This window comes from Colobus angolensis, unplaced genomic scaffold, assembly GCF_000951035.1.
Source record: "Colobus angolensis palliatus isolate OR3802 unplaced genomic scaffold, Cang.pa_1.0 Scaffold41, whole genome shotgun sequence".
NCBI lineage: Eukaryota > Metazoa > Chordata > Mammalia > Primates > Cercopithecidae > Colobus > Colobus angolensis.
In genome coordinates this window covers 2,651,370-2,664,268 of record NW_012117488.1, presented here as the reverse complement: position 1 = coordinate 2,664,268, position 12,899 = coordinate 2,651,370, and the positions used below count along the sequence as shown (strand labels likewise).

Sequence of the window (12,899 nt, the reverse complement as noted above, 5' to 3'; positions counted from 1 at the left end):
GGTGAAAACCCCTCTCTACTAAAAATACAAATATATCAGCTGGGCGTGGTGGCGTGTGCCTGTAAATCCCTGCTACTCTGGAGGCTGAAGCAGGACAATCACTTGAACCCGGGAGGTGGTGGTTGCAGTGAGCAGAATTTGTGCCACCACACACCAGCCTGGGCAACAGAGCGAGACTCCATCTCAAAAAAATAAAAAAGAAAAAGAAAACGAAAAGAAAAAACAGACTGTCCAAAAACAAATCAGAAAATGTTTATTAAATTAATATGGTTTAATCTAAAACGTTTCAGACAATGTAAAAAATTTTATGGCAAGCATAATCAAATCATGTATGCCAAGATAATTTATTACGAAACACTTGATGTCTGGATTCAAATTCCCATGAAAAACAGTATTTTAAATAAGAAAAAAGTCACAAATGCTATCCCTTAGTGGGCTATAGAATATTTGCCCAGCTTGATTTCTTCCCCATTTTCTTAGTGTAAGAGGCAAAGGCTGAACGGAGCTGGCAATAAAGAGCAAATGCCTTTAAACCAGTGAGCTGATGCAAATTCAATTACATATACAGTCACATGTTGCATAACATTTTGGCTTAGAATGGACTATATACACAACGGTGGTCCCTTAAGATTACAATACCGTCTTTTCATTGTACCTTTTCTATGTTCGATATATAAGAGAGAGCTGAACACATTCACATACATGGCAGGGTCTGTATGCACCCTGACAACTCACAGAACAATAGGATGAAAGGATACTAGTTTTCTCCCACTTTTCATAGGTAAACTGGGTAAGTTTATGTACCCGAGTACCTACAAAAATGTAGTAAGTGGGGCCTGGCGCAGTGTTTTACACCTGTAATCCCAGTACTTTGGGAGGCCGAGGCTGGGGGTATCTCTTCGAAGCTAGGAGTTTGAGTCCAGCCTGGCCAACATGGGGAAACCCCGTCTTTACCAAAACAACAAAAATTAGCTGGGAGTGGTGGTGCACACTCTTAATCCCAGCTACTCGAGTGGCTGAGGTATGAGAATCACTTGACCCTGGGAGGTGGAAGTTGCAGTGAGCCGAGCTCCTGCCACTGCACTCTAGCCTGGGTGACAGAGCAAGATGCTATCTTCAAAAAAAAAAAAAGAAAAAAAAAAGAACTAGTAAGTGAAGGTACAATTGGTCAGACATGCCCCACAAAGCCTACATTGAATCGGATGTTAAAAACACCATATACTAGAATAAGAGTTTGGCCGAAAACTCCAGAAGTCAGAACAATAAATACTAGGTATGTATTTAAAAAAAAAGAAAAACATACATATTTACCTCTGAGTTAAAACTGCCTACAGTACTCAGTACGATAACACTGTACAGATGTGTAGCTTAGAAGCAATAGGCTATACTATGTAGCCTAGGTGTGTTGCAGACTATACCATCTAGGTTTTATTAAGTACCATCTATGATGTTCACATGATGAAATCATCTAACAATGCATTTCTCAGAATATATCCTCACCAAGTGACACATGATTTTAATGCAATCTAAATTCACTATTGATATATGACATTAATATATACAGGTGTATATGTCATATTAATTTATACTCATGCAGTGTTATATTCAATTTAGGTATTTCCAACTTAATTTGCTTGATGATAGTCTCAGCAAAACAGAACTTTGCTACTAGACTCTTCTACACTTGTCCTTGTTTGGTAACGGAATGGATTCTTCACTTACACGATATATTACACATTTAACCACAAATATCTATGAATGAGCTTACCGTATATTTTAAAATAAGTGTTGGTTATATTTTATGTCAGAAGAATCAGTATCAAAAAGAAATATTTTCATATATCATAGAAAGTAAGTTTTATTGGATATTTTTTTCAGACTTCAAGATATAACACGGTGTTTGATATGAATAAATCAATAAAAGCAAAAACAAAATTAACTTCCTTTGGTTTGATATAGCAGAAAAGTACAAGCAAAAATTAGGAATTCCAAGCACAAGAAAGCATACAAGTCCTGTGAATTTTATCTTCCTTTTCCGGCTGATTAATCTCAACTGTCTTGCTGGTTAAAGCGGAAGTGAGGCTGGTGGGAAGGCTGAAAATATAATGGGATACTTTTACGTTATTTAAAAATGGGCCAGGCACCATAGCGCACGCCTATAAACTCAGAACGTTGGGAGGTCGAGGCAGCTGGATCACTTGAGGCCAGGAGTTTAAAACTAGCCTGGACAACATGGTGAAACCCTGTCTCTACTAAAAATACACATGGGTGTGGTGGTGCACGCCTGTAATCCCAGGTACTCAGTAGGCTGAAGCACAAGAATTGCTTGAACCCCGGAGGCAGAAGCTGCAGTGAGCAAAGATCATGCCACTGCACTCTAGCCTGGGGGATAGAGGAAGACTCTCACTCCAAAAAAAAAAAAAAAAAAAAAAGGCTACAGAGGTTAGGAGGGCTAAGAAGCTGAAATTATCTTCAGTTTTGTCTGTCTCACTCGTAACACATTATCAGTTTGATCTTAACATTGTGGAAGAATTGGAAGGCTCTCATTTAACTGAAGGGTTAAGCAAACATTTTCTGTAAAGGGTGACACAGTAAATATTTTAGGCTTTGTGGGTCAAGAGGCAAAATTAAGGATATTAAGTAGGTACTCATATAAAATAAGAAAAAAATCCACTATTTGTTATTGTTGAAATTTAAAATATAATAATTAGGTAATTTACTGTAATACATGTCTACTAATGAGAAGAATAAAATTCTCTTTTTTGGGGATAACATTTCACTTAACCGGAGTTAATGTTCTCTATCATCAAAATGAATGACAAATGTTCATGTGTCAATGATGTTGTACTGACAAGATTTTATATATTTCACTTTCTTTTCACATAGATAAGTACTGCCAAATACCGATAATTAATCCACAAGCATATGATTTTAATTGAGCATATTTACTGCTTGGAAGGCATTTATAGAATTGTATCACATTCTTCTCCTGATAATGGCCTTTTAACATACTGTTACCCTGCAGATTAGTCACTACCAATTGAAGGTTAGCTGGAACCCCCTTAACTGTGCAGTGAAAACAAATTTTGAAATATGAAAATTTCCTTTGCATTTGGATTCAGGTCTGAAAAACACCGCTGAAAATATAGCTTGAGCCTGGAAAATATATCTGCTGCAAATCTATGTGGTAATGAATATCCTATTTTAACTTCTGACAGCACTGGAAGTATATAAAGTATATAAAAGCAATTTGACATTACTTATGATTCAAATATTAACTTGTAAAATTGACTTTACCGCAGTTTATGTTTCACAGAAAAGCCGTATTTTGCCTTGTAACTCTATGATGAATTCATTAAGAAGTATTAGCAAGTTTGCAGCAAAAGCTAATTTTCAAAACCATCCAGTGCTCAACAGCAGTAGCTGAAGGTAGTACTGAATCAGAAAAACCTTACTCTTGGCCCCTGAGTTCAGAAAAATCATAACAAAACTTTATTACTGCTAAATCACCAAATTAGTGTGTCATTAAGACAAGTCACACTAACAATATTTTGTTAGAAATACTCAGCTTTTATTTCTAACAAAAAATGTCACAAAACTGGCCGAGCATGATAGCTCACACCTATAATCCCAGCACTTTGGGAGGCCAAGGCAAGAGGATCACTTGAGGCCAGGGTTCAAGACGAGCCTGGGCAACACTGTGAGACCCTATCTCAACCAAAAAAAAAATTAGCCAGGGTCCTGCTTGAGCCCAGGAGTTGAGGCTGAAGTGAGTCATGATCGCACCACTGCACTCCAGCCTGAAAAAGAGAATCTGTCTCAAAAAAAAAAAGTCACAGAACTGATATTGATAGTTACGTCCACAAGAGTGAATGAAGTTCATTGTTCACAATTACTGGTTCAGTAACACCAGGTAGATTAAAGTCTTCTCTAACAAAGTATTGCTGATGAATAATATAATAAACAGGCTGTTTAAACACCTTACATTTTCAATCTTGGCAAATCTGTCCCACTAAGTCTTCTGCTCCACATATATTTTTACCCTTATCAGTTATAATAAATTTTAGCAGATTCCACTTCAGGTTATACTGAATTAACACTTTCACAATTGCTTTGAAGCTATTTTCTCCTATAGCTGCTCCATGTAGACAACCCACTGGAGCTAGTTCTTCTGTCAAGCTCAGCACTGACTTTTTTTTTTTTTGAGACAGAGTCTCACTCTATCACCCAGGCTGGAGTGCAGTGGTGCAATATCGGCTCAATGCAAACTCCGCCTCCCGGGTTCAAGCAATTCTCTGCCTCAGCCTCCCCAGTAGCTGGGATTACAGATGCCCACCATCATGCCAGGCTAATTTTTGTATTTTTAGTAGAGACAGAGTTTCACCATCTTGGCCAGGCTGGTTTTGAACTCCTGACCTCATGATCCACCCCCCCTCAGCCTCCGAAAGTGCTGGGATTACAGGCATAATCTACTGCGCCCAGCCCAGCACTGATTTCTTGAATAAACAACTGAAAGGTACCAATAACATCAATCTAGTCATCAAGAGCCAAAGAAAAATACCTGAGATAATTTGCCTTGACTTTTAACTGACTACTGATGTTGCTCCACTGTCCTCAACTCTTCAAGCAACTGTTCTTGGTGAGATGCTAACAGTCTTAAATAAATTTCTTTTCTCTGGACACATATATTCAGCTGTTGCAATCAAATATGAATTAATTAACTTATCACTGGTAAATGGCTTTCCTTGCTTGGCCAAGAAATAAGCCACTTAGAAACTTCAGTTGCAGCCGCAGTTTCATTCTTTTATTTTTGTGAAAAAATTATGTTGTGTTAAGATATTCTATTTTACATTATCTTCTATTGTTTTCCTGAGTTAGAAATATTCTAATGAGTGCTCAGTATGGTAATGTCCATGCTTACTGTATTCTTTTAACACAGCTATAATATCATTGTGTAATAAATACAACTGTTTTGCCATCTAATTCAGTAGCAAAATAATCCACACTCCACCAGGCCTTAAAAGCATGACATTCAAAGCTAATTTTTCTTGTTTTGGTGTAATGGATATGTAATGGTAATAAAAATAAATAAATAAAACAGTGCAATATGGCAACATATGTGGCGATCAACATGTTGCTGAGTTATAACTGCATCACTGCAATTAGTATGCTGAGCAGCAGAACAAGTGATGAGAGCTGCAACATGTGGTTTCTGTTGCAGCTACTAAGCTCTGCTGTTGTAATGTGAAAAGAGCCATATACACTATGTAAACAACTGAGTGTTGCTATATTCCAATAAAACTTTATAGATACCAGGCCAGGCGTGGTGCCTTACACCTGTAATCCCTGCACTTTGGAAGGCCGAGGCCGGTGGATCACCTGAGGTCAGGAGTTCAAGACTAGCCTGGCCAACATGCTGAAACCCTGTCTCTACTAAAAATACAAAAAGTCAGCCGGGTTTAGTAGTGGGCGCCTATAATCCCAGCTATTCAGGAGGCTGAGGCAGGAGAATCACTTGAACCTGGAAGGCAGAGGCTGCGGTGAGCTGAGATCGCACCACTGCACTCCAGCCTAGGCAACAAGAGGGCAACAACAGCGAAACTCTGTATCAAAAAAAAAAAACTTTGGCCAGGCGAAATGGCTCACGCCTGTAATCCCAGCACTTTGGGAAGCCGAGGTGATCGGATCACCTGCAGTCAGGAGTTCAAGACCAGCCTGACCAACGTGGAGAAACCCCGTCTCTACTAAAAAAAAATACAAAATTTGCTGAGCACAGTGGCACATGCCTGTAATCCCAGCTACTTGGGAGGCTGAGGCAGGAGAATCACTTGAACCCAGGAGGCAGAGGTTGTGGTGAACCGAGATTGTGCCATTGCACTCCAGCCTGGGCAACAAGAACAAAACTCCATCTCAAAAAACAAACGACGAAAAACTTTATAGACATTGAAATTTGTATTTTCACATGTCCCAAAATAATGATTTTTTTCAACCATTTAAAAATGTAAAAGCCATATTAGCAAATAGGCCATATAGAGACACGTGATGGGTTGTACTTTGACGACCCCAGATTAACATTTTATTATTATGAAAGGCAATACAAGATAGAAATCTGCCTCCCATGCAGACAATGAGTCAATCTTCTAGACTACCTAAACGTCAGTTTCCTCATCTGTAAAGTGAAGATAATGTTAGTACTCACCTCACAAGTTTGTTGTGAGGATAAACTGAGTAAATATGTAAATCATTTAGAATAGTACCTAGTATATAGTAAATGTATTGGCTATTCCTTACTCAGCAATATACAGTAGCAAATGATTCTCAATTCCTATTAGCAACTCTATACTTTAAAACTCCCACTGTAGGTCTGAGGCAAGCAGCCTTCTTGGACCAAGTAAGACAATTCCACAGTATGCCACTACTAATGCTTCTGTTATACTGCCCACAATCCTCCTAGAATTTTCATTCTTAAGTAATTCAAACTGCTAAATATTACCCCGATTCTCAGATGCTGCAACTCCACCACAAGAATAATTTTTGAACAGACTATCTGTAGTCTAAAGTTCTGCTGCATATCTAGATTAGTGCGCAAGTAGGAACAAGGTGAAATTTTAAGTAGTATTTTTGGCAATAATTTTATACTAAACATTCATCAATAAATGTTCCATATAAAAGTTATAATAAATCTTTTTTTTGGACTAAAAGGCTTTAGGTGAGACTCAAAAATCATGTTTATCTACTTCTCAACATATAAAAAAGTCACGAAAGTTTGATTATTTAATATGCATGAGTGTCAGCCCATCTCCCCAGTCCTCCACCAAGTTATTTCAGACTAAGGACTTAGGAAATTACTGTGGCCTTTTCATTTCTTCTGGATTAGCTCCCATCCCACATTATAAAAACATAAATTTGGATATACAATAAAATATGTTTCTAAATAACTTTACTCGTTTCTGTTTCCTACATTTGCTTTTTTTGGCAATAAATTATTTGTTGGGGAAGAAAGTCAAAATGTGTTCATTAAATGACAGTTTGGAAACTATGCAAAAGTGAAGAACTCTAAACAATTTTTATTTTTTTGAGATGGAGTCTCGCTCTGTTGCCCCGGCTGGAGTGCAATGCGATCTCAGCTCACTGCAACCTCCGCCTCCCAGGTTCAAGCCATTCTCTTGCCTCAGCCTCCCGAGTAGTTGGGATTACAGGCACCCACCATCATGCCCAGCTAGTTTTTGTACTTTCAGTAGAGATGGGGTTTCTCCATGTTGGTCAGGCTGTTCTCGAACTCCTGACCTCAGGTGATCCTCCCGCCTCGGCCTCCCAAAGTGCTGGAATTACAGGCATGAGCCATGGTGCTTGGCCTCCTAAACAGTAATTTAAATTAAAACCATAATAACAACTCACCTACAACCAAGCCACATTCAGGACAGATCATATCACCGGCTCTGTAGTCCTCCACTAAAATCGCATCTGGATGATTTGGACATGTGACTCTTGGAAGAGCATCCAAACTAAAAGAAAAAAGTTGTATTTTTACATCTTCCCAACCAACATGTATCACAGTAATCTCCTGGGATGGGGGATGGGGAAGACAAAGATTGTGAACATTCTTCAATACATACGATTATAACACGTGTGAGCTAGATTTTCAAAGTAAACATCCCAGTTAGGTTACTTTAAATTCTAGCTAGTAACTGGCAAGTAGTTTCCACTGGAATTCTTATTTTATTGTGGAAGGCTTTCAAAACATAAATAGAAAATTAGTTTCTTCTCTTAATATGTAGGCCAGTAAGATTTTTTTAAATGCTGATTAGTGTTGTAATGAGTAGCTACCATAATAACCTGCAGCATTTACATTACCATCCACTTTGTGCTCTTTGCCACTTATTTGTCTAGTCAGAGAACAATTTCTCTCTGTATTTTTCTACTTGTTAACTACTTTAGTAACAGATTTAAATAGTACACTGAACCCAGTAAGTATAGAAATGAGGGATGGTAGAAGTTGCTCTGCTGAACTTAAGACTTGATGATTTCCTTTAGTCCAGAATTTACTGAATTTTTTATCATTCAAGAAATGGTTTCAAAAGCTACTTGTAAATTTATCTGTGATATTAATAATTAGCTCAATTTATCTTATTTTGAACAACAAAGCAGTTTGCAGAAGACACATTCACCTTTTTTTTACACATTAATCGTAAATGATCTGACAGAATCAGCTGTAAAAAGCAACAAATATTTGATCATTATTTCAGGGGGTATGACCTCCCAATCACAAATGTTTGGTAGCACTGCAAATAAGGCCCTTTTAAAAATCATTTGAAATAATACAATAAATGGTCAGGTTATGGACATCAGATACACGTAAAAGACAAAAATCAACTGTTCTTATAGTATGTAAATAGTTATTTGTGGTTTGGGGTAAAGTTTCTCATGCTAGCAAATACAATCCAGAAAGTTAACTCTCAACTTAGAAGATGATATCTACGGCAAAACTGATAAAATAATCCCTATTCCCCTCCAAACTTATCTAGTCAGCTTAACCAGAACATGTCTTGAATCTTCTCATTGGGAAAACGCGTGGGTAAGTATTACTTCATATTTGTGATTACTCCATAAATTCCTCTAAGGAAAATATTTTAATAAATTATGACAAATAAAATTAAACAGTTGATATCAATTATGAAAAACCATGTTGAAATAAAGGAAAATGTTGGCAGAGTAACACTAATTACAAATTGGTAAAAGAGGAGGCCATGTTAAACACAGTACTAAGAACTAACACTCTGCACTATTAAAAAGTAGATAGAAAACTCTAGTTCATGTAATGATACAGAAACATCTCAAAGATATGAAGAGTGAGGAGTAAGGTAGAAAACCTATACAAAGCTGAAAAGTATGAACTAGCCATACACTGTAACATGGATGAACCTCAAAATACTGACAAAAGCTAGACAGCAGAATACATATGCCATTTATGCCAACTTCAAAGCAGGCAAAACGAATTGATGGTGTTAGAAATCAGGATGTGGTTTTCTCAAGGGAGGGGCAATGACTGAGGACAGAGACTTTGCTAGTGTCTTAGCTAGTGCTAGTGGTATCTGATTTCCTTACCTGGGTAGTAGCTATATATGTGCTCACTTTGTGACTGAGCTGCCCACTTTTAAAATCTGCGTGCTAATGTCATTTAAAAAAGGTAAAAGCAAGGTAGTGAATGGCGTTTAAATTAGGTCACTTTTGGGAAAAAGAGAAGTTAGAACTATTTGCATACATTTGTTAAATCATAAGCACGAGGAAAACACCAAAAGACTAGTAACTATGGCTGATCTGGGGAGACTTAGATGGCTGGAAGCTAGGAAAGGGGAGAGACTACTTTTCATGGTTTTAGTCTATTGCAATTTTGCTTTTGGACCATTTGTATGCGTTACCTATCAAAAGTATGCTAAATTAGTAAACTTTTACCCAAATTACCCACAATACAAAAGAGGAACCATACAAATGGGGTGGTGGAGGTGGTAACAGAGAGAAACAATGGGGAGGAATAGGGAAACAACCACCACTGACATTACAACGTCTAAAGTACCAGATAATCCCAAACCCCATTTTAGAGCTATCATTTTTTGGGTATGCACTGTATTGCTGGTGTTATACATTTATTATTGTCAATCTCCACAGCAATCCTGAAAGAAAGGCCTATTTCCCATTTTAAAAGATTATGCTCACAGAATGATTTGCCTGAAGTCATGGAACTAGAAAGTGGCAAAGCTTACATTTGAACTCAAAACATTTGTATTCTTCTGTGAGGTCACAAGCCAGTTTCAAGGCCTACTAACAATACATCTTCCTGAGGGAAAAACATGCAAAAGATAGAAATAATATATTTAGGCTGGGCACAGTGGCTCATGCCTGTTACCACAGCACTTTGGCAGGCCAAAGTCGGAGGACTGTTTGGGCCCAGCAGTTCGGGCCCAGCCTGGGCAATGTAACTAGGCCTTGTCTCTACAAAAATAAAAAGTAATAAAATTAAAAAATAAAAAAATTAGCCAGGCACACTAAAAAAATTAGTGTTGCACCTATGGTCCCAGCTACTCAGGAGGCTGAGGTGGGAGGATCACTTGAACTGGGGAGGTCATGGCTGCAGTGAGCCATGATTGTGCCACTTGCACTTCAGCCCAGGCCTGTTCCAAAAAATAAAAAATTCTACATTTAACTTTGTCACTGATAGAAAAACTTGAGCAATAACTGCCATGATACATAAATTGCACATATCTAGAAAAAAATTCAGACTTAAAAAGCCATGACAGAATTTAAGTCGTATTTGAGTGATTTGGGGAGCCAAAGTTTTCCATTTACCTACAAGGAGGCCTCACCTAACAGACCACCCCCTAGATAGAATGACTGAGCATCCAATCCAAGAATCAGAATCAGTAAACAAGAGTGTCACTGGCTTTACGAGTTCTGTTCAAACAGTACATTAGCTAAAGCTGCCTCCCACCCCAAATTCTTTATTTCTAACCATAAAATGTAAGTCTTGGCAGTTACCAGAAAAGGCTATTTTGTAAAAATGGCTTTCACTGTGAAATTAACCAGTTCCACAGGTGATAGTGTCAGAAAAATGGTGCCAGAGTTCCAGAACCTGTAGAATTAATTTGATACTTTTAACACAGCATTAGCTAACCAAAGGCCAGGTGTGGATAACAGGAAACAGGTTATCTTAGACTCTACACTCTAACACTATCCTGGGAAAAGTCAACATTGGCATGACTCAGTTTACACTTACGCAAAAATACTAACATCTACCTCATAGTGGTAATGATATATATAATTAGGGTCTGCAAGCATTTCCCAGGTCACAAGATTAAAGGCTGTCTCTGAGGGTACTGTATGCATTTCCTGTAGATATAAGTACATTGCATTTTTAAATATATACTGAAGAGCAACCTCCCAGCACACATAACTAAATTTCTTATGCAAGATTTTCTTCAGAAGGACACAGGCAACGATATTTGTAAACAAATCCTTTAGCATGGAACTAATCAACTCTTCCGATGGCTCTAACTTCCACTTTCGAGGCCCGCTGTGATGGTAACCTGGTTCCATCTGGCTTACCAATGCTGACGTTCCCAACTTCCTAGCTGTCAGATCGATAGGGACCCGGAACCAACTGTTTCCCGTTCCTCTGAAAAGGAGAAATTACGGACCCTCGGGTAGTTTGGGCCGTAGACGAAAAAAACAAGCTGGGGGAGGGGCGGGGGTAGGAGAAGAAGAAAATAAAGGGAGGTTGAAACATTCGGTAAAGACACGAGGACAATGGCTGGGGACACAGAAGCCCACCAGGACCCACAAAGGGTGATGTCTACATGAGACCACGACATAACACTCCGAAGCAATAACGTCAACAGCTGGGTAACCCCCGCGACACCCTGACAGTCCTGTCGTCTGGAAGTGCTTTTGTCCCGGTCGGTCGGCCAGTCCCACCGCTTCTCTCCCATACCCCTGGGTGCTTAGTCCGACGAGGCTGCCCGGAGGCCGCCTGAAAGCCCGCGGCGCTCGCGCCCGCCCCTCAGCTCGCCGGGCTCGGCCGGACATACTAACCGGCTGGTAGACGCCATCTTCACGGCCACTGCGGTGCCCGCAACAAGCCACAACAGATCCGCCGAAAACAGGAAGCGAGTGTGGCAAAGAGACGCGCAGAGATGAGCTTTTATAGACGACTCACCCACGCAGTCGTAACAGAGCGGGGCTACGGGTCGGGAGAAGGGCCAAGAACAGTGAGATCCCATACGTCACGCGCTTTGAGATGTCTTTCGTTCTTACTCCGTTTCTGTAATTTGCTGTGTTGCTAAGAGAGTCAACGTAGCTACCTAGGAAGAGTCTCATGGGAACCCTGCAAAGGGGCTACAACAGAGCTACTCTCAATCTGACAGAGTTAAAACACGAAGAAAACCCTGGCTTCGTAGTGGTGCCAAAGCCTGCATCCCTAAAAGTCTAACCACCCCCTTCCTCTCCCACCTTCTCACGGCCACCCCCCCGCCCCAGTACCCCACCCGGTTTCAGGCACTCCCATTTGAGCCGGTTCTGACGTGCCACAAGGGTGATTCTTTCTAAGGAATTCAAAATAAAAAGAGAAATTCACTTAGGTCATCCAGAACAGGTGTCTCTTCAGGCTCTGTTATCAACTAGCATGTTATCTTCTTAGGCACGTCCTTTTGATACAGGGTATGTAGGTTTATATAGGTTATAGTATCTTGCCTTGCATACCCTTTTAGAATTGGCAGGAGATGAAACAAAATTACGTGAGACCAATGTGTGCATGAGAGGCACGACGATATGGGTCATACTCTATTTTTTTTTTTTCATGGCCTTTGCAAATTTGGCTGATAGCTACATATAGAAAACTTGACAGAACATCTAGATAATGCAAAATATCCCTAGATTTATTAGCCAAATTAACGTCAAAATAGTAATACCACTACTACTAACAACAATAACACTGGTGGAGGGTGTTCAGGTTCTTGACGTTTTGAACAAAGAACTGGACAAAACGCAGAAAGCAAGGAAGGAATGAAGCAATAAAGGCAGATTTATTGAAAACGAAAGTACACGCCCCAGAGCGGCAGCAACCAGAGCAGAGGGGCTCAAGATTCCCTTTACAGAATTTTCTGGGGTTTAAATACCCTCTAGAGGTTTCCCATCGGTTACTTGGTGTACACCCTATGTAAATGAAGTAGTGGCTCCACGATCAGTCTGATTGGTTGTGGAAAGCAACCAATCAGAGGCTAAAGTGAAGTCACAAAGTTACTCTCCTATGCAAATGTATGATTGGTTGCTTTCTGCAACCAATCAGAGATACTTTCAATTTCCCATCTGCCACACAGAAAAAGTGTGTGTGTGTGTTGGGGGGAGGG

General features: G+C 39.4%; 1 protein-coding gene across 1 annotated transcript in view; it reads right to left on the bottom strand.

The window, feature by feature from the left end:
• GTF2B (general transcription factor IIB) overlaps nt 1-11,719 on the bottom strand; it is a 38,304-nt gene extending 26,585 nt beyond the window's left edge. Inside the window, exons 1-2 of the mRNA XM_011956064.1 lie at nt 11,587-11,719; nt 7,399-7,505 (exon numbers count right to left, since the gene is read on the bottom strand). Coding sequence (XP_011811454.1) covers nt 7,399-7,505; nt 11,587-11,603 — 124 coding nt within the window. The 5' untranslated portion in view covers nt 11,604-11,719. The remainder of the gene's footprint in view (nt 1-7,398; nt 7,506-11,586) is intronic.
• Between the last annotated feature and the right edge of the window lie 1,180 nt (nt 11,720-12,899).